A 23423-nucleotide genomic window follows, 5' to 3' on the forward strand; every position below is an offset into this window, starting at 1 on the left:
CTTATATTATGAAATTTCTATTCGATGTGTACTGTATATTGGGAGTGAATCAGCAGAAAAGAAGATGTGGAGCTACTGGGGCATCTTTGGAGACACTGCTAAAGGGCTGTGGTTGCCTTGGGCTGGTACAGAAGCACAAAACATAACATACAACATTTCTGCCTACTTCTGTAGTTTACTTTCCTTGTCCTTTAAATAATTTGAAAGACGGGTAAACTCTAATAATTTAGCACCTTTTTGTAAAGCCCATTTAAAGGGGTTGTTCACCTTTAAATTAACTTTTAGTACAATGTAGAGACTGATATTCTGAGGCTATTTGCAATTTTAATTATTTGTAGATTTTGAGTTATTTAGCTTTTTATTCAGCAGCTCTCCAGTCTGGTTGCTAGGGTCCAAATTCCCCTAGCAACCATGCATTGATTTGAAAAAGAGAGACTGGAATATGACTAGGAGAGGCCTGAATAGAAAGATGAGTAATTAAAAAGTATCAATAACAATACATTTTTAAACTTGAAAAGCATTTTGTTTTTTGAATGGGGTCAGTGACCTCCATTTGAAAGCTGGAAAGAGTCAGAAGAAGAAGAAGGCAAATAATTTGAAAAAAACTCTAAAAAACTAAAAATGAAGTCCAGTTGAAAAGTTGCTTAAAATTAGCCATTTTATTACTTACTAAAAGTTAACTTAAAGATGAACCACCCCTTTAATGCACAAGCTCTTTTGGGAGTTGTTTACATTTACCTAATCCAGCCACCCACCAGGATGAAAAATAGGGGTTTTATGTTTTTTATTGAAAACAAAATATGAACAGAATTTAGACTAACATTACACTCATACAGAACCACCCCCAGTCCACTGGCCAAATATCCTGATCGATAGAATGACGATGGGATAAAGACAGTCTCAGTCTTATGAAGAGTCTATGTATTTGCCATGGAGTTGTGACTGATGGAGTAATTTGACTATACCCCAGACATTTTTATCCCCCAGGCATTTGGACACCGGGCCCTAAAGTTTTTGCTGCGGTGCTCAGTAACATATAGGTGATCTACTGCAAATGCCAGTCTAGAGTATGAGCCAGCAAAAGCATAGCTTTGGGTTTATATAACGGATTTATTTATCATTTTTTAAATGGGGGATAGAGTACAGAAGGTAAAAAGGGTTTGGAGGTACAGCTTCATATTTATGCAATACATATGCAAAACCTCACAATGGTATCCTCGCATGTCCCCTTTCTGACCAATCAGTTATTTAATAATTGGGTTGTGCTATGCTCAAATACATCATGTGGTCATATTTGTCGGGGCATCTTCTAGCTAAATAGGTGAACTGAATTAGCAACAGGTTACTGTTTATGAGGGTAAACCATCTCTTTCTGGAGGGGGGCAAACTCACACTTTTTGATTGGCTGCATCAGAGTGCACACTTGAGACTCTCATCAGACCTTATTTAGAAGGATGGGAGTTCAGTTCTAGTAATCTGTCTGGCCCGCTCATATCTGGACCCAAGTCTGTAGGGTGATTAAGCATTAAATCCCAAACAAAACCCTTGGCATGAATGTAAATTACAAATAAATGGTTTTATTTTCAGACACTGTCAAAGCCTATGGTTTCTCGCCTATGTGAGTCCAAAAAAGTTGGGGCAGCATCAGACATGCAGCTTCAGGTACGTGATTGTGTTAGAATCCATTTAACTCCAACAGATGCACCAAATCTGAATATGGAATATACCACTTAAGATTTGGCAAAATGTTGAACTGAACCTGAACCCTAATTGCATTCTGGAAAAAAATACTGTCGCAACATTTAGAATTTGTACCTGACCCTAAGGATATGGCCGGTATTCAGCCAAAATCCCTAACCAAATCTTGGATTTGAAGCATTCCTATTATGAAAAAAATAAGAGATCACATCAGCTCAGAGATATCTGCTGAGAGTTGTAGCCTTGTTGCAGGTAGAGAGAAGCAGATGTTTCTAATATAGCGTAGAATTGAGAGAAGTGCTGTGATCATTATCAATTATAAAATGGGTTCCGTTAATAAACAGATGTTTTCTCCTTGCAGGTGTTTTACGCAATGTTAGATCAGACTTTTCATGGGGTACATCCCCTCAAAGGTTCGACAACTGACATATTAAAAGAAACGCAGGAAACTTTTTATGGGCTACCGTATGTACCACAAACAGTAAGTACCAACTGTCAGGGCTCCGTTCAGCAGGGTCTTCTCTACTTTTTGTAACAGTTGTATTGTTTGTGTGTAGTCTGTACCATGTGTACACCCATCTTACATATACATTGCAAACTCTATTTATATTAGTCCAGCAACGACTCATTTTATTGCTGGTGTTTTTATTTCCCAAAATTGTTTATGTTATCGCTACTGTTTTTCAACTATTCCTAGACTCTTTTTTTTTTTTTTTTTATGTCTAGTCTACCAATGCTTACCCGAATTGGCCATCAGAATCTGCGTTATTGGCCAGGTTCTTAACCAATTGAGTTATGGTAGTAAGGAATTTCAGAGGGTATGCGAATTTAAGTGAAAACTGTGAAATACCTATGGAAGTTAAAGCAAGGTTAACTGAGGTTAACAAATACTTCTATGCCTTAAAAGGACTGCTGAAATCAAGCCGATTAGCCAAAAAACTAAAGGTGCAGATTTAGAAAGTGATGAACAAGCCTATAATTAGGTATGGAGCAGAATGTTGAACATAAAGATGGTATATGGAGAATAAGGAATAATGCTTCGGTCATGGAGCTATATATAACAATATAGATATAGTGAAGGAAGTGACAATTCATAGACTGCAGTGGTTAGGACATATGGAATGGTTGGATAGCAGCAGGTCCCTAAAGCAACTCATAAATAGCAATCCACAAGGTAGTAGAAGTGCTGGACACCCAAAAAAAGGTGGCACGATAAGTAGAGGCTGATCTGAGGAAATTTCAAGGAGAAACAAGACACAAGTTTGAGTAAAACAGGGCAGAATCATTAAGGAGACCAAGGGGTATATTTATCAAAGAGTGAAGTTAGAGATCGCCACAGTCCTCTAGAGTGAAATTGCTCCACTCTCCATTCATTTCTATGGGATTTTGAAAGGCAGATTTATCAAATGAACTTTCAATTTCACTCATTGATAAATACTAGTTTAAAAATCCCATAGAAATGAATGGAGAATGGCGGAATTTCACTCTAGAGGACTGTGGTGATCTCTAACTTCACTTTTTAGATAAATATACCCCCCAAAGCTCTTCAAGGGCTGTAGCGCCATTGGGTAAGTTTTCCAACCAAATGGATCTTTGCTCAGCTTGGCCGCATAGTTTTGAGCCAAGTTGGACTGATCTGTTTTGTAGTCAGCCAATGACTTTATCCACGACCCAGTGTATTCCTAGTCTGACTGGACTTTACATCTGCTGATAATTGTCTGAATTTGTCCTAATTGGTCACATACACAAGACAATAAGGGGTTATTTATCAAAGGTCAAGTTTGAGGTTTTTTTATACCTGGAATGAAATCACAACTTGAATGTTTTCTGATTTAAGAAAAAACTCAAATGGAAAAACCTTGAATCAGTGAATTTAGGGTGAAGATGCCAAAAACTTCGAATGAATTGAGGTTTCTGTAAAAAAAAACTTGAATCACACGGGTTAATAGAGTTTTCCAGCGAAAACCACTGAAAAAAACCCAAACATCATGATGGCTACCAACATCTGTGTTGATGGGATCTCTGCCATTGACCTTGACGGATTTTAGCTGGAGTATTTTGGGATACAAGCGTTTTCCAGCTTTGGAGTATAGTAAATCTCGGGGAAAAAAATTAAAATTTGTTTTTTAACCAGAAAGTTTTTACTGAAAAATACCGTTGAAAACAGGTAAAAATCAACTCAACCTTTGATAATAACCCCGTAAGTGTTCACTCACTTGTTAAATGTTAAAATTTAATTCAGGTTCTGCAAGGGATCATCAGTTTCATTCTCTTTTAAATCAGTTGGGTGTATATGTTCTGCCAAAATTCTTATTCACTCTCTCATCATATCACGTCTAGACTACTGTAACTCTCTTTTAATTGGCCTTCCCCTCCAGAGACTGTCACCTCTCCAGTCCATAATGAACACTGCTGCAAGGCTCATACACCTCAGCAACCGCTCCTCCTCTGCCTTCTGTCAATCCCTGCACTGGCTTCCGTTTCCTTTCAGAATCAAATTCAAATTAATGACACTGACTTTCAAAGCACTTCATAACTCTGCCCCACCCTACATCTCTGAACTCATCTCTATATACTCACCCAACCGCTTACTACGCTGCTCTACTGACCCGCTACTCAACGCTTCTCTCATTACCTCCTCACATGCTCCCATTCAAGACTTTGCAAGGGCTGCACCCCTCCTCTGGAACGCTCTCCCACTGTCTGTCCGACTTTCTCCCAACCTTTTTGCTTTCAAGAAATCTCTTAAAATGCACTTCTTTCGAGAAGCCTACCCTCACTCTGCTTAACTACCAAACGCAACACCACATACAATACCACATTTCTCACCCACTTAATTCGATCTTGCCCACTCCCACAACTGTGTATTACCCCCTTCCCTTTAGACTGTATGCCTATGCATAGGGCCTTCCTCGCCTCTTTGTACCTGTATTGATTGTGATGTTTGTTACTCCATATGTTCTATGTATGTAATTCATGTGATGTCGTTGTATAATCACATTTACTTTACAGTGCTACGCAATATGTTGGCGCTATATAAATACATGTTAATAATATAGGGAATAAAGTACCCCCTTTTGTAAAATATAAGGATATTATAAGTTATCGAGGAGTTTCATGACCATATAAAAACACGAGGCCGAAGGCCGAGTGTTTTTATACAGGGCATGAAACTCCGAGGTTACTTCTAATATCCTCATATTTTGCAACAGGGGGTACTTTATTTATTATAATACACAAGTTTTAGTGAGTCATGTGACAGAAATTACATCACTACTCACCGTTTATAACTGATGACATCAGAACTCACAGTTTATAAGGATATAATTTACACGATATTCATGGCTTTTGTGTATTATATAGTGAATAAAGTACCCCCTCTTGTAAAATATAAGGATATTATAAGTTACCGAGGAGTTTCATGACCATATAAAAACACGAGGCCGAAGGCCGAGTGTTTTTATACAGGTCATGGAACTCCGAGGTAACTTCTAATATCCTCATATTTTGCAACTGGGGGTACTTTATTTATTATAATACACGAATTTTAGTGAGTCATGTGACAGAAATGACATCAGAACTCACCGTTTATAACTGATAACATCAGAACTCACCGTTTATAAGGATATAATTTACAGGATATTCATGGCTTTTGTGTATTATTACAGAATATCTTCTTCAGAATGACCAGATTTTGCCACTTATGTATGCTCTGTGTTCAGACACAACAGTCGCGTATACGCTATGTCAAACACTATACACACACACACAGGAGCTAATGTTGTTCCTTCAGTTGCTTTGTTAGTCTTACAATTCCACAACCATTTTACTTTTCGTTTACACTGTACCCCCGTTTGATTTTGTGTTGTTTGTTTAGTCTAGCGAGCGATTCTCTGGTGGGTACAGAGTAAATAACATGCTTATAAAGCAACGCAAGCATTGCCTGTCACTCCCCATCTGGCTCATGTCTTGGAACACTTAAGTGGTTAATTGGATGTCAAATTCCTCTCCTCTCTCCCCAAAGTAAATTAGCACTAAATATTTACATATCATGCCGGACCAAATGAATTGATGACAGTTTAAAGAAAACAGTGAAGTGTTGGGAATTGGACCTTTCATCTTTTTGTTATGCTATCGTTGCAAAATGTAAATTGTCTATTCGTTGGTTTATTTTACCACGTCTCTCAATTCAAAGACTTCTCTAGTATGGAGCCTAGAGGCAGTTTATTTTGGGTAAGTAATGCTTAGATTAGCACGCCCTTGTTTTATTCTAATTCACCTTAAATAGTATGAGCTTTCCATCGTAAAGGCAACGCACCAAGAACGTGTTACAGGTAAACGCAGCCATATGAAAACCTTTTGTACAAGATTTACCCCTCTGGAAAGGGTCATGTAGAGCAGCATCTTTTTTTCTCTTTGCTCAATATTGGGAATTTGCAAAATAATTTACAAATAATAGGTGGTGATATTTTTCGGACTGATATTTATTGCACATTGTTTATTTCGGTATGCGCTGAGCTCATAAATATTATTGCCCAGGCCCCTATCATTGTATGTCATTCAGCAAGGAGGCTTCTGCTAATAATTGGGAACACCAGGGCATCGCTTTGCTTCCTCGCAGTAACGTCTCCCTCCAGAAATAAGAAAAAACAATTACGTTGTTTTGAACAGAAAGCAAAATATGCTGGAAACAGGTTTGATGGGTGAGCATCAGGGTTACATGAGTGATGACAACCCGGATTAGTTTTTGTGTTTACTCTTCTATAAATGTTAAAATCTGATGGTAACTCTGGAACTAAAGCCTTATGTATCTATACATGTATGAGGTTTTTATTCCTTGTCAAATTGTATTTCTTTGTTACTCTGGTTATGTGGAGGATTGCCGAGAGGAGCCTCACCTTTAAAAAAAAAAAAAAAAAAAAAAAGGAAATATAAATAAAGCTTAAATCAGAAGGTTCCTTAAATCCATTGCATTGCCTCAAAACTAAAAGTAAATCTGCCTGACTATAGCCAACTTTGGGTTAAAACAATAATGGGCCAGACCATCAGTTGAGAACCTCATAAGGCCAAAGCAGTATTCCTTTCCCAACAGATCTGCACAGGCCCTCCAAGTCATCCAAAAGTCTGTCCATTGGCCATACCATTAGGCACAAAAATGTTGGACATGTGCAGATATACTATCCTCACTGCATAGAACACAGGCAACATAGATAGGTTAGATCATATACCATTTTTTCCCAGCTGGGACAGTTTAATTATAACCACCCACCTACTTTTTAATAAATAATTAGGTGAGGGCCTAGGTTTCTCTATGCATATAATAGTCATTCTTCATATTTTTCCTGAGTGTTTCCCTGTTATTGTAGGTGGAAGGCTGAAATGGTAACGGTCATACATAAGGTGTTTTTGCAATTCTGTATGAATACAAATGAAGAACATAGCAAGCCCCGTTTCATATCTAAATGTTTATAGAGTATGATGGGATTGCATTGCCTGTGCCTACAACATGCTTCCCTAATAGCCAAAACAATAATCATTTTTCTTTTGGACTGTTGCAGTTATTTTTTGACATAGTAGTTTGTCAAGAGAAATGTACTGAGAGAGCAGTGCCATTTATCAAAGTGAGTAATACGTTCTATTCTCTGATTGACTTCAGCTACTTAGCAGTAAAGGCAGGTACCAACATGACCTCCCAGTTGAACATTATCAGCCCTTGGGTGAAACTTCCTGCTGTTACGAAACCGCTCCAAATATCCTTCTGATATGTCCTTGGGTTATCTCTTATGAATGGCTTTATACAAAGTAAAGCAGATTTTCGTTAATGGTTTCCATGGTGTAATGTTTAGCTGTCGGGCAGTTCATCATACACCGAATATCCCTGTATCAAAGTAAAGGTATTCTCTGGGGTTACAAAACGTCTATAACAAATGTGGGTTCTGGTTATTAGTTTATTTAAGATTGATTTTCTAGGCCAAGTAAGGCAGCAGTATTTTCTGCTGATGGACCATAACTGAGGAATCATAAATATTTAGAATCGACACGCCTTTCTGTTCTCCTCCCTTCTTTAGGGATTTAGTTTGTACTCTCTCATGACTATGCATTGCCCAACATATTAGCCACAAAAATGCAGCATTGCTGAGACTCTTTCATTGTGTCTTGTACAGCTATTAGTTTTGTAATGACAAGGGAAGATTTAAGCTGCCGATTCAGGTCCTTTAGACTGATTTTGCAGTTTATTTGCCAGTGTATTGGGCCTTCCGACAGGCCTCCCCAACCGATATCTGGCCGGAAATTGGCCGGATATCAATCAGGCTGGTTTGCTTTTCCCATGCAGTCGAGAACGGTATCGGCTAGTTGATGCGGTCCTTGTCCTGTTGGCGCCTATTTCGTTCATTATAATCGGATTATTTGGCCCTAGGGCTGATATTACCCTGCCTTTGGTGGGAATATCAGGGAAAGTTCCACTCAAATGAGTGGATCTAATAGTGGTTGGCCACCTTTAGGCTCTTGGTAAAATTTCACCAAAATCTACCAATGAGACTGAGAATCCAGGAGAGCACTTGTTAAATATGAACATGCCATTGTTTTTGTTCTCTTGTGGGCAGTTCACCGATAGTAGTTAATTGCATTTTTGTTCTTGGATATTCCTTGCACAAGATGTATTGAGGTCAGTCTATCTCCAGGAAACATTTCTACTCTCACAGTGATGCTCTATAGGAAATATGGTCAGTCTCATCTTAACACTGGCATAAACAGTGGGCCAAAAAAACTAGAAAGGTGCACACATTCCAGGAGATATGAAAATATGATGGGGTATTAACCTAATACATCTCTAGTTCAAGCGAGTACATTTGCACTTTGTTGACTTGCTTGAAATGAAGATAGAATGTGATGGTTTTACCATTATTCTTATGTATTCCCTGGAGTGTGTGGCTCTTTCCTCTCTTTTTGCACTTATTACTATGGGAAAAAAACAGATATAGCAGAAATAATGTTCTTCAGCCAATACAAGAAAAATTGGTTTAACATAGGTAAGATATTGGCAAACTAAGTGCATCACCTAGAATCCAGGCATCAAATTGGTCAGGCTGAGGGCAACTTCCAGATCAGTTTGCTTGGGCAGATAGATAGTAAGTTAGGATTGAAAAAAGACTCACATCCATCAAGTTCAACCTTTGCATATAACCTGTTCAACTGCTAGTTGATCCAGAGGAAGGCTTGAAAAAGAAACACATTTGAAGTCTCTCCAACTTGCCTTAGAGGGGAAAAAGTTCCTTCCTGATGAATGCACGGCAGATTTATGGCCACTTGGGTATACTGTAGAATCGCACTGGCAGGCCAGATCTGCCCATGTATGGTATACTTTATATGGTTTACTTCTCCTTTTAACACAAGTAACTGGTCGGTTCAAGTGAACGCAGTTCTGATGCCTGAGTCACCATCTGCACGCCATGTCTCTTTAGTATAGTTCAGTAATGGAGCGGAGCATGTGCTGTTATTGTAACCTCTGTTGAGAAATAAAATCTGTTTTGATTTCGGATGCATATTTTTCTCTTACTTTTGGAATGCTATATGGCAGCTTGGAAGTCTTTATGGAATATGCGTCTCTAGAATGTATCTTTCCATCTGCTGTTCAAAAGATGTTGCGCAAACACTAACTACTTTCTTTACAAATCATCCTCATCATCCTTGTTATGATCCCTTGAAAAACACTTGTGGCTCTGCAGGGGTCCGACTTTATCATACTTATAGGGACATCTGGTTTTGTGTTTCGCTTTCTCTGTGTCAATAAATTTTGTGTGTTTGTTGATACGGGTGTTTTTGTTGGTGTCTGTGAATTTGTGTTTTAGCGTTTACTTGTTCAGATAGGAGTGCCTGTGTGTGTGTCAGTATGTGTGTTGTCATGGGTTGTTGTCTGTTGGGATCTGAGTGTGTGCCTCAATGGCTACCACTGTATGTTGGTATGAATGTCTGTGTGTCTTTCTACTAGGATCGGTGTGTGCCTCTATGAACACCACTGTGTGTGTCCGCAGGGGTGTTGGCATGTCTTTCTATTGGGATGGGAGTGTGCCTCAATGGGTACCACTGTGTGTTTGCTTGGGTGTCTGTCTTTCTATTGGGATCTGGTGTGTATGTTGGCATGGGTGTTTGCATGCCTTTCTATTGGGTGAGTGTATCTATGGGTATTGCTCTGTGTGTGCCGACATGGGGCCCTTTATCTGCAGTATAGCATTACAACTCTGTTTTTTTTTATTTTTGGTAGCAGACCCAATTATCATTTAGGCTAATGACACCTGTAGCATTACTCTGCTGGTGAAGGAACACCCAAACCCTCAAACTTGTGCCTCCTACAATCGACATAACACTTCTTCTTCTAACATAACATAGAACATTCTTTGGTCGTTAAACTCTTGTGTTAATTTTGGGCCCAAAAACCTTACTGCCTCTCTCTAATATGTGGTAGAACTATAGCCAACACAAAACAGTTTCCTCCCATAAATATGTTGAGCTGCATTAGAATGAAGTGCACCAGTGAAACAAGTGGTGTGCTAGAATTTAATGGTATTCATGTCGGGGTCACTGTTTTACGGTTGCATGCGGGGGTCCTAGACAGGCCAGTATCAGCGCTGGTTAGTCTCCCTTACCTCTCTGTAATTGTATCAAATTTGGTTTCTCAGAATTAAAAATTGGTTTGTCCCGTTCTCCCCATCCGCACATGAATGCATGATTGAGGACCTCTTTGACCAGCTGTCCAATGGGCTAAAATTGTTGTCCCACCCACATAAATGACCCTGGGTGGCCAAATTTAGTCCCAGGTAAATCCTAGAAAATTGATCACTGCTATAAATGAATGAATGCACTGCAAGATTCCAGGCAAACAAAGGGCTAACCAGTTGTGCATCTCTATCTTTCAGGCTTGGCATCTGAGATTTAGTCACCTGGCAGGCTACGGCGCAAAGTATTACTCCTATTTAATGTCCAGAGCTGTGGCTTCCATGGTGTGGAAACAATGCTTCATGAAGAATCCGTTTGATAGGTAAGTTAGGGCTGATCCAGGGCAACTTGCTGCAAGATAATTTGTAACTTTAGAAAACTTTAAAGGACCAGTAACATCAACATTTTTCTTAAAAAAAAATTTGTTAGACTACATCGAAAAAAAAAAACAACCAAGACAAATTAAACTTTCAAATCACAATGTCTTTATTAAGAAATAACTTACCGAAACTCTCCTTGCGCTCCTCTTCAGAAAAGGTGACACGGCGACGATTCATCGTGCGGCGCTCAATTTCTCCTCCCTGGCTATCTCCTATAAGGAAGGGAAGAGAAATTGAGTGCCGCACGATGGATTGCCTGATCGCTTTCTGAAGAGGAGCGCAGAAATAACGAATAAAAAAAAGTTGATGTTACTGGTCCTTTAAGAAAGGTTGGATGGCTTTTTAGCAAGTGAGGGAATACAGGGTTATGGAAGATGGCTCATAGTACAAGTTGATCCAGGGACTGGTCAGATTTCCATCTTGGAGTCAGGAAGGAATTTTTCCCCCTCTGAGTTTGGAGAGGCTTCAAATGGAATTTTTGCCTTCCTCTGGATCAACTAGCAGTTAGGCAGGTTATATGCAGACTTAAAAGGTTGACATATTTATTCTTGGGCTCATTTACCAACACTGAACACATTAGCTCCATGCACTTACCCACAGCAACCAATCAGATATTTTCTTTTTTTTTATTGCACCTGCATACGTTTTGTCAAAGCTGATTGATAATTGGTTCTATGGGTTGCTTTCTTGGAGTAGATTTTGCTGACAGGGCTGTCCCATGCTCCTAGCAACTTGGAGCAAGCACCCATTCTGCCTACTGTGATGAATTGCATGCATGGGTGGTAGGGAACCCTGACCTGCCTAGACCTAGCAGTAATTTCAGGGTTCCCCTAGCGGTTTGCCTCCAAAATCATATGTCGTTGTTGGCACTGCATGTGTTGCGCATTGGAAGTGATGACATATTCACTTTGAAAACTTGCTCCACAACTTGCACGAAATTCATAAAATTGCATCTCTATTGGTCCTACTTAGCAGGTGCCAGCAATAACTTGGGTAAAAAATGGCAGTTTGCATCCAGTTAGTGCACTTTGCACTTGCTTTGTAAATAAGCCCTTATATCTCTAAATTGCTTTAGGGCAGAGACACACGCTCAGATTCAGGAGATTAGGCACCCAGCGACAAATCTTCTCTTCTTCGGGCGACTTATTTCACCGAACTGCCTCCTGCCGGCTAGAATGTAAATCGCTGGCGGGATGGCACTTGGAGTGCTTCGTTTTCTGAAGTCGCCAGAAGTTTCCTCGTGAGGCAGTTTGCGGAGATCGGTTGCCCTGAAGAAGAGTAGATTTGATGCTGGGCGACTAATCTCCCCGAATCTGAGTGTGTGTTTCTGCCCTAACACAGCTAGCCTTTATTTAACACCTTACAATGACAATAAAGCAGGTAAATTAATTTGACAATGAGTGTTTTATACTTTATCAATTCAGTGCCTTTGTGGAACATGGTAACTCGTTTGTCTGCTGATTTATACATGGGAGAAGTACAAGGTATCGCTAGTGCACATCCCTTAGGGGTTATGCTGTAGTCACATTGATATCAGACCCTGCCAAGTAGAGATGGTGTGCTTTTGTTGCTGCAGAAATGGTGCCACGGCAGCTTTAGTGATTCCCTGATCTCTGTAGATCAGCAATATCTCCACTCTCCATGACAAACCTCAGAATCCCATCAAAGCCATTGGTTGTTTTTTGGGATTCCAGGACTTGAAGATCTGCAGCAGCTGTGGACCAACAGGTCTGAATGGTATTGGATAGATATTGTTCTTGCATGACACTAGGGATACACCAAATCCAGGATTTGGTTCGGGATTCAGCCATATACAAATGCCTGGCCGATCCAAATCCTTAACATGACTTTTGGCATAATTTTCTAACGGTTGTCTTTGACCCTTCCTGGCACAAATTTGCATATGTGAATATTCTGCTGAATCTTTCATGAAGGATTCCGATTGGGTGCCCCTTGTAATTTTGTCTCGAGATAAAGGGGACCTTAACCAAATGCAAGAAGTCTTGATGTCTCTGGGGACCCAACTAGCCAGTCATAACCATAACCCATCAATACAAGAACAAGGAGTATACCTCCATGCCGATGTGTGTATATATATATATATATATATATATATATATATATATAAGAATAGATAAGCTATTCACTCTTTCTTTGTGCTGCCTGTGATCTCCAGGATAATAAGTAAATGAAGATCTTTTTATATCTTTAATCCCACCAGTCACCCCATTGGGATGGAGCTGAGTGTTTCCCCTTTTCCTTGGTTATCGTGGAGTAGCTGGTAGTACAAATACTTTCTTGTATGTGCTTAGTGATATTTCTCTAGCCGGTGGGCCACATTTTTCAGCAGAGAACAGGTCTATATTCTAATTTTGTTCAATGTTTACCGAGCTCTGGCACCACAACAGTAACCTTTCATCTGCTTCAATCTGGTGCCGTTTGACTCTAGGCAATCCTGTGATTATGGTATGCTGGCTCCAATCCACTTTCTGACTTGTTTGTTTCAGCGCTTTACATATTTTATGTTTTTTTGTTTTTAATTTGCCTTGTGACATTATGAACTGCAAAGCTGGCTGAGCAATGTGGGCTCCGGGTGCATACAGTACCAGACAGATTAGAGAGAACAGTCCACAAATCATTTGCATTCTTGCTGGGTTCACATGTAAGTCTAGCCTGCCTTTGGCATGTTTTGATTGTGCAAGCTAGATAATGGGCAGGCAGCAGGGGCACATTTATTTACAACCATGGTGGCACAGGAAGAGAAACTGAGCAAATTTACATGTTGATAATAATAATAATAATAATAAATTTAAAATAAACGTATTCTTTTTTTTTATTTCTTTGGTTTGTCATAGAACTCCCTGGGCCCCGTGTATTTTAATTGTCCCTTAAACAGATCCCATAGGAGAAACATGAGAGCTGAGTAATATTTGAGGATGCAGGTGCAGTAACTGAATCTCTCTGTTTCTCAGGGCGATGGGAGAGCGATATCGCAGGGAGATGCTGGCACACGGAGGAGGAAAAGAGCCTCTGCTCATGGTTCAAGGTAAAGTAACATCAAGGGTTGTCTGATCCTCTGATCTTTCTGTCTGTCTGGTCAAGCAGAACGTATGTTTGGCAAACACCAGCTGTTGCCGTGTTCCCAGCCCGTTCCCAGCACTAAACATATTCATCTGAACAATGCCTTCCCCACGCATTCCCTTATTAGGGCTGCACAGTTATGTTGGTTCAGATGCTTTTACTAAGGATTCAGTGCAGATAATCTGGAAAAGCAGTGATGGTAATGTATGAGTTTGTATTAGTACTTTAAAAATGGTCACATCAGGGGTGTTTCACCTTTAGGGCAGGGGCACACGGGCAGACTTCGGGTGACTTCGGAAATCAAAGTGTCGCGAGTGCATTGGCGCAGGTGTTTCCTCATTATAGCAGGGGTAAGGCAGTTCAGGGAGATTGTCGCCCCGCAGAAGAGGCGATTAGTCGCCTGGCGACTAAATCTCCCGAATCTGCCCGTATGCCCCTGCCCTTAATTTAACTTTTAGTATGTTATAGAATAGCTAATCCTAAGCAGGCCCGGATTTGTGGAGAGGCTACCAAGGCCCGGGCCTAGGGCGGCAGAATTTTATGGGCGGCATGTTGCCCAACCACATCCACATTGGTTCAGAAACACTGGGATGTGTAAATTTCACATATGCCATTCTACATTGCTCAGGTCCCGATGATGAAATTTGAGCAAATAAAAGGAAATGGATGGGAGGTGATGGATGACAGCAAGCCTAGGGGCGCCCGCTATGTACATCCAGCCCTGAATTTTCCTTTGGCCTTCATTTTTTCTTTTATAGTTTGCCTTCTACTTCTGATTCTTTTTTTTCAGCTTTCAAATGGGCGTCGCTGACCCATCTAATTGACTCTGTAATGCTACAAATGTATTGTCATTGCTACTTTTTATTACTCATCTCTCTATTCAGACCTCTCCTATTTATATTGTAGTCCCTTATTCAAATCAATGCCCGGTCACAAACATATAAAAGCATGCTTGCTTGAGTCTGGGAAGTAACAAGATAAGAGTAATACAATAAGAAAGAAGGATATGTTTTAATTCCAATTTTAACATTATGGATATGCAATAAGCAAGGCGAGGGTAGCCCTGACACAAATTTCTCAATAATAAAGAATGGGGAGGAAGAGTAGGGGCCCATTGATCAGATCTTTTCCCTGGGCCCACCTTTTCCTTAAAGCAGTTGGGAATAAATGGGAGTGTTCTCCAGAGTATGGCAGTGAGACTTTGCTTATTCAGATGTAGCGCATGGTATTGGCAGTTATTTGATACAGCACTGTGTGTTGCTGTGCGGGTGTTTGTGTAGTGCAAAATATCAGCAACAAATGTTATGCAGGTCCCGGATCCCTCTACCCATAAATACTAGGCTCCAGTCTATAGAATGTTTTGTTACTCACATTGGATTATAACCTATTTGGTGGTCCGATGTATCCCCATAAAACCCCATGCATGCCTTTGTGTCCTTAATATTCCAGTAGAAAGGCATTTGATTGTCTGGACTCCAGCTTCCCTGAGTAATGGAGGAATATTACGGACACCGTGCTCTTTCTTCACCATCTAATTAAAGTTTTCAGTTTTATTTTGTTGGCCAACTTGCCTCATATCTTGAACCAAGCTGTTGATCTATAAGATCTGGAACTTCAGTCTTCCTGTAGTCATCATCATCATAATTGGTATGTAAGTAAAACTTACCATACACACAGGGCCGCCATTAGAAATCACCTGACAACAAAATTGTCAGGGCCCCCTGGGTCCCGCCCACTACACACCACAGTTAAAACACCACACAGACATCAGCGCTAAAAAAGGTAACGAACACAAGTTATAAAAAGCTATTGGTGTCAGGGCCCCCCTACAAGTTAAAACAAATAATTGGTGTCCAGCCCCCCCCCCCCCCAGGAGATTAAAAAAAAACACAAATTGGTTTTCAGTAGAATTGAACTTGTGGCTTCTGGAATTCAACTTCGCCTCCTTTGCCCTTCGCCCCCTGTGCCCCCCTTATGGCAGCCCTGCATAAACATTAAGATCTACTTGTATGGCAAGGTCACCAAACGACTGGATCTTTGCCCAGTTTGGCTACCTACATGCTGGGCCACGGTTTGACCTCTGGGCCGACAACTGGATCATAATGGGTGCCAATGTAATCCCGTTGAGAGAGGACTGCAACAGACAATGTGCAAACCTGCCCCATACATGGGCACATCTTCTGCCAAGTCTGTCTGAAGGCACTGAAGACATGTATGGCCAACATAAATGTAATTACCACCAGTTTTGCCTAAAAATAAGGGCAAAAGCGCCCTGTGTGTGTTTCCTTTCCTCTAAAGCCAACAACACCCAGTCTCACATTCCTATTTTATATAATGAAGGTAACATCATCATTACAATGTAGAAGTTTGTAGCAACATTTTTGCCTGTGTGGGTTAAAAATGCGGGTCATCCATATGAAATATTTTCCAAAAGAAAAAATACTTTTTGCTGACTAGACAATCTTTGCAGAACTATTTTTCTTATTTTGATAATTAAGTCATGAAGGACATTTTGTTCTTTCTGCAATTCGCAGGACTGAGCCTTTTCACTCTAGGACAATGTGTCTTAACCGTTTTCTCAGGGGACCTAGTCTGGGAGTAATATTCAGAGCCCACAAGTACATGTAATTATGCACATCTTTTTTAATTACTGACAGCTATTGTAGTAATAGATGTTACTGTATTAAGCAGGATTATGCAAACATGCTCTGTAAGTCATACATGGTTCCAAACCAGAGGTCAGGAGATCATTCCCACTTAGGTCTACATGAAGGTATCTGTGGCTGAAGCCGGGTCCAACATAAATTTACTTCATTTTATAAAAATAACATAAAGGCCATGCCCGACATGTCTAGTGGGGGTTCAAGGAGGGCACAAGCATCCTGTAATATCAGTGAGATAATAGTCTCTGGGAAGGGAGTGTGACTGTGGGATAGCAGGTATAGTAGGGAGAGATGGTGCCTATAGTAACAGTGGGATAATAGTCTCTGGGAAGGGAGTGTGACTGTGGGATAGCAGGTATAGTAGGGAGAGATGGTGCCTATAGTAACAGTGGGATAATAGCCTCTGGGAAGGGACTGTGACTTTGGGATAGCAGGTATAGTAGGGAGAGATGGTGCCTATAGTAACAGTGGGATAATAGTCTCTGGGAAGGGAGTGTGACTGTGGGATAGCAGGTATAGTAGGAAGAGATGGTGCCTATAGTAACAGTGGATAATAGTCTCTGGGAAGGGAGTGTGACTGTGGGATAGCAGGTACAGTAGGGAGAGATGGTGCCTATAGTAACAGTGGATAATAGTCTCTGGGAAGGGAGTGTGGCTGTGGGATAGCAGGTATAGTAGGGAGAGATGGTGCCTATAGTAACAGTGGATAATAGTCTCTGGGAAGGGAGTGTGACTGTGGGATAGCAGGTATAGTAGGGAGAGATGGTGCCTATAGTAACAGTGGATAATAGTCTCTGGGAAGGGAGTGTGACTGTGGGATAGCAGGTATAGTAGGGAGAGATGGTGCCTATAGTAACAGTGGGATAATAGTCTCTGGGAAGGGAGTGTGACTGTGGGATAGCAGGTTATAGTAGGGAGAGATGGTGCCTATAGTAACAGTGGGATAATAGTCTCTGGGAAGGGAGTGTGACTGTGGGATAGCAGGTATAGTAGGGAGAGATGATGTCTATAGTAACAGTGGGATAATAGTCTCTGGGAAGGGAGTGTGACTGTGGGATAGCAGGTATAGTAGGGAGAGATGGTGACTATAGTAACAGTGGATAATAGTCTCTGGGAGGGAGTGTGACTGTGGGATAGCAGGTATAGTAGGGAGAGTTGGTGTCTATAGTAACAGTGGGATAATAGTCTCTGGGGAAGGGAGTGTGACTGTGGGATAGCAGGTATAGTAGGGAGAGATGGTGCCTATAGTAACATTGGGATAATAGTCTCTGGAAGGGAGTGTGACTGTGGGATAGCAGGTATAGTAGGGAGAGATGGTATTTATTATTATTATTATTATTAACATGTATTTATATAGCGCCAACATATTGCGTAGCACTGTAAAGTAACTGTGATTATACAACTACATCACATGAATTACATACATAGAATATATGGAGTAACAAACATCACAATCAATACAGGTACAAAGAGGTGAGGAAGGCCCTATGCATAGGCATACAGTCTAAAGGGAAGGGAGTAATACACAAGGTGTGGGAGTGGTACCTATAGTAACAGTGGATAATAGTCTCTGGGAAGGGAGTGTGACTGTGGGATAGCAGGTATAGTAGGGAGAGATGGTGCCTATAGTAACAGTGGGATAATAGTCTCTGGGAAGGGAGTGTGACTGTGGGATAGCAGGTATAGTAGGGAGAGATGGTGCCTATAGTAACAGTGGATAATAGTCTCTGGGAAGGGAGTGTGACTGTGGGATAGCAGGTATAGTAGGGAGAGATGGTGCCTATAGTAACAGTGGATAATAGTCTCTGGGAAGGGAGTGTGACTGTGGGATAGCAGGTATAGTAGGGAGAGATGGTGCCTATAGTAAACAGTGGGATAATATTCTCTGGGAAGGGAGTGTGACTGTGGGATAGCAGGTATAGTAGGGAGAGATGGTGCCTATAGTAACAGTGGATAATAGTCTCTGGGAAGGGAGTGTGACTGTGGGATAGCAGGTATAGTAGGGAGAGATGGTGCCTATAGTAACAGTGGATAATAGTCTCTGGGAAGGGAGTGTGACTGTGGGATAGCAGGTATAGTAGGGAGAGATGGTGCCTATAGTAACAGTGGGATAATAGTCTCTGGGAAGGGAGTGTGACTGTGGGATAGCAGGTATAGTAGGGAGAGATGATGTCTATAGTAACAGTGGGATAATAGTCTCTGGGAAGGGAGTGTGACTGTGGGATAGCAGGTATAGTAGGGAGAGATGGTGACTATAGTAACAGTGGATAATAGTCTCTGGGAAGGGAGTGTGACTGTGGGATAGCAGGTATAGTAGGGAGAGATGGTGCCTATAGTTAACATTGGGATAATAGTCTCTGGGAAGGAGTGTGACTGTGGGATAGCAGGTATAGTAGGGAGAGATGGTATTTATTATTATTATTATTATTATTATTAACATGTATTTATATAGCGCCAACATATTGCGTAGCACTGTAAAGTAACTGTGATTATACAACTACATCACATGAATTACATACATAGAATATATGGAGTAACAAACATCACAATCAATACAGGTACAAAGAGGTGAGGAAGGCCCTATGCATAGGCATACAGTCTAAAGGGAAGGGAGTAATACACAAGGTGTGGGAGTGGGTACCTATAGTAACAGTGGATAATAGTCTCTGGGAAGGGAGTGTGACTGTGGGATAGCAGGTATAGTAGGGAGAGATGGTGCCTATAGTAACAGTGGGATAATAGTCTCTGGGAAGGGAGTGTGACTGTGGGATAGCAGGTATAGTAGGGAGAGATGGTGCCTATAGTAACAGTGGATAATAGTCTCTGGGAAGGGAGTGTGACTGTGGGATAGCAGGTATAGTAGGGAGAGATGGTGTCTATAGTAACAGTGGGATAATAGTCTCTGGGAAGGGAGTGTGACTGTGGGATAGCAGGTATAGTAGGGAGAGATGGTGCCTATAGTAACAGTGGATAATAGTCTCTGGGAAGGGAGTGTGACTGTGGGATAGCAGGTATAGTAGGGAGAGATGGTGCCTATAGTAACAGTGGATAATAGTCTCTGGGAAGGGAGTGTGACTGTGGGATAGCAGGTATAGTAGGGAGAGATGGTGCCTATAGTAACAGTGGATAATAGTCTCTGGGAAGGGAGTGTGACTGTGGGATAGCAGGTATAGTAGGGAGAGATGGTGCCTATAGTAACAGTGGATAATAGTCTCTGGGAAGGGAGTTGTGACTGTGGGATAGCAGGTATAGTAGGGAGAGATGGTGCCTATAGTAACAGTGGGATAATAGTCTCTGGGAAGGGAGTGTGACTGTGGGATAGCAGGTATAGTAGGGAGAGATGGTGCCTATAGTAACAGTGGATAATAGTCTCTGGGAAGGGAGTGTGACTCTGGGATAGCAGGTATAGTAGGGAGAGATGGTGCCTATAGTAACAGTGGATAATAGTCTCTGGGAAGGGAGTGTGACTGTGGGATAGCAGGTATAGTAGGGAGAGATGGTGCCTATAGTAACAGTGGATAATAGTCTCTGGGAAGGGAGTGTGACTGTGGGATAGCAGGTATAGTAGGGAGAGATGGTGCCTATAGTAACGGTGGGATATTAGTCTCTGGGAAGGGGCTGTGGCTGTGGGATAGCAGGTATAGTAGGGAGAGATGGTGCCTATAGTAACGGTGGGATATTAGTCTCTTGGAAGGGGCTGTGGGATAGCAGGTATAGTATCAGTAATCCAATAATATATAATGATTAACTTTATGGGTATGTTAAGTGCAATTAGTATGCTTTCTACAAATTATGCTTTATTGAGACACTAAGTAAACTCTGTGTAGGTGCTTTGATAGCTTTTCATTTCATGACGTGCCTGATTCTTTTTAGGAGAACTATGCACACCCAAACAAATGAATAAATGAATGTACAATTACCCAGCAATGCTGTTGCAATAAACACAGCTGCTAAGCCTATATTACATACATTGGGCCTGAACAATATGTATGATGCCCAAAAAGTAGGTATTGCATTTGACTTTCCGTTCCCCAAACATCCTGTAATTCATGACTTTTAATGGCAAGTTCTCACAAGCATTTCAGTGAGCAGCAGTGCTCATGCCCATCTGGTTGGCAAGAAGACGGGTGCCATATTTCTGCCTCTTCCTGACAGCTGGCTGCAGAAAGGTTTAATTGTAGCAGGCCCCAAGTATTAGCTACAACCCCTACACAGCTAAAGTGCAGTATAACCCTGCATGAATGCAATAAATATGGCTTATGCTGAACATACAGTACTTTGTCTTTTTGTTTTAATCCAGCTTTTTGTACTTTCTTGAGCTAAACAGGGCTGGGAGATTGAAGCAACTCCATGTTTGATCCTAGCGAGTGTAGTCATTAGTTTACCAATGCACAGCCACTTCCCTTCACCCTTTGTTGTGACTGTTTATTATCAAGGACCTATTATGGGGACAATCTAAACATGTAGAAAACATACTGGGGTTATTTATAAACACTGCTAATTTGCACCTGGGCTATGGGTTGCTATGGGTTACTGCCCAGATGCAAATTTACCCAGTGTTTATAAATGAGCCCCACTGTGTACTGTGAAATATACAGCCTAAAATAACCAGTGCTAGGTCAGGTGTTGGCTTTATTTGTCACTAAGACAAGCAACTCGCAGCATAGGGGGTTATTTAATAAAGGCACTACGTTTGCCCCGGAGCAGTAACTCTAGTAAATTTAATGGTCACCTGTTTAAAAGAAGACATCTTTTTGGTTGGTATGGGTTACTGTCCCTGGGCAAACTTTGATTACATATGGAGGAGAATGATCTGATAATGACACTCAATAGCAGCCGAGTGCTGAGGCTTTGGAGCACGGCATTGCCTGTCTATTTAAGACACACATTAGCAAATCAGAACGTACTTGTACAGCAGGGAGTCCTGTTTGTTTCTATGGACGATGAAAACTTCTTCAAAATATCCTGAAGCTGCCTGTCAGCTTAGCATCTAAGTGAGACGGCTCCATAAAGCACCTTTCAGCGCCATGCCAATCAGTCTCTCCAGCGCACATCTATTTTACACTCATAAATCACTTCATTGTTACAGCTCCAACTGGGCTTGGAACACTTGTATAATTAGATGAAATTGTTTCCTTTCGCGGGGGCAGAAACATCAAAGGAAAGTCTTGCCATTGCCTCGGGGATGGGAGAGATCCATCTCCTGTGAATGCACAGCAGTAGCGGTGTAACCATACTGCACCTCGCTTCTTCACGGCTATTGTCTGATGGAACCTAAAGCGATTTTAATGAAACGGCAAGTTCAAGAATAATGGTTTTATACATTTATACCTGCTTGGGTTACACTTTGTAGACACGTGGGTGCCCTTGAGCACCCGAGCTTTGTTTTCAGGCTGGTGGCACTCCACAGCTGCACATACAGAGAATACGATTTCATCTATAGATCTGTCAGTGGCTCGGCCTCGTTTGCCATTCATTATGCTGACACCATAGGATTGATCCTCATCAGCATTTGCAAGTGCCATGTTTAAAAAGTGCCAGGCAGATGATGGAAATAGAAGCTTCAAGTATTTAAGCTAGCACTTTCATTTGAAGATACAAAACTCGACAGACAGACGGCACTTCTGGAATAGGTTTATTGGGGTTGCTGCTGTAGGAACCTAACGCGTTTCGGGAGTAGATCCCTTAGTCATAGGTTCATTTGAAGATAGAAGTGCTCATTTATGACCAGGCAAAAGCACTGAGGGGCGCAAAAGGGCCTTCCTTGGCCAAAGCAGCCTCCCGCTCTTACCTTATGTCTCAATGAGGCTCAAGGTGGCGGGAGGTGGAGGACACCTACGTTATGCCTGGTCTTCTAGAGGTGCTAGGATTTATATTTCTAGGCTAGACTGCCTGATTTTATTTCTATATGGGTGCTAATTGTCCATGCCTGGTCTACAGAGGTGCAAGGATTTCTATTTTTACATGGTTGCTAGTTGCCTATGCCTGGTCTTGACAGTACATGGAACTTATAATCAGACAGCTAAGAAGTGAAAAGTAGATACCGTTATGAAATGATACATTTGACCGATTAGCCAATACTTCTATAAGAAAAGTTTATTTAACAAGATCATCTTAGTTTTCATTTAGATAACTATTGCAAGCTGTCCCCTTCTCCTGCTATATCCTAATTTCAGTTGAATTTGTGCAGGCACTGTTGATTTATGTTGTGTTTTTCATTTAAATTGCCATTGTTATTAGGTAGGTATTATAGGTATTTGCATCTCTGGTCTGTCCCAGTAGATTACAATTTAGAATAAGGATTTCCTTGTCTAGTCTAAAAGCCAGCTACAACAGGTCGGCTATTCTTGTCATGTAACAGGGAATGTAAAGGCAAAAAATAAAATCCCATTTTTACTTTCTTTAATCAAAGAGAAACCTATCTCCAATAATACTAATATTAATAATACTTTAGTTAAAAATGTGTACCGTTTTTATAAGAAACCTGACAGTATGCAGTGAAATTCTCCCTTCATTTACTGCTGTGGAGAGGAATTGTCAGACAGTCCCTAACTGCTGAGCAGGGAAACAATCATACTTATGAACAGCAGGGGGAGCCCCACCTTACTTCCCAGCAATGTAGAACTCAAGCAGCTTTGTTTGTTTCCCTGTAGAGCAGTCGGCGACTGTCTCGAGATTTGTATTGGATTTTATTTTGGCTTTACATCCCCTTTACTGTTTCCAACTCCAGCTGCAGGGACAAAGATCATGGAGCCAGATTTAAACTGATAAACTGGGATTCTATTTGGAGGATTATTTTGCTGCAGCCACTGGTTCGACAGAGTTGGAGAAAGTTTGTATTATACAAACTATAAAATCCACATTAGATTAGATGACAACACAGGAC

General features: G+C 41.1%; 1 protein-coding gene across 2 annotated transcripts in view; it reads left to right on the top strand.

The window, feature by feature from the left end:
• Window positions 1–23423, top strand: part of mipep.L (mitochondrial intermediate peptidase L homeolog) — a 62408-nt gene that overhangs the window by 32355 nt on the left and 6630 nt on the right. For both annotated transcript variants that reach the window (XM_018247726.2, XM_018247725.2), the window contains exons 15-18: window positions 1588–1662; window positions 2060–2179; window positions 10614–10735; window positions 13766–13839. In XM_018247726.2, the coding sequence (XP_018103215.1) occupies window positions 1588–1662; window positions 2060–2179; window positions 10614–10735; window positions 13766–13839 (391 nt within the window). The remainder of the gene's footprint in view (window positions 1–1587; window positions 1663–2059; window positions 2180–10613; window positions 10736–13765; window positions 13840–23423) is intronic.

Source organism: Xenopus laevis, chromosome 2L (genome assembly GCF_017654675.1).
Source record: "Xenopus laevis strain J_2021 chromosome 2L, Xenopus_laevis_v10.1, whole genome shotgun sequence".
Classification (NCBI taxonomy): domain Eukaryota; kingdom Metazoa; phylum Chordata; class Amphibia; order Anura; family Pipidae; genus Xenopus; species Xenopus laevis.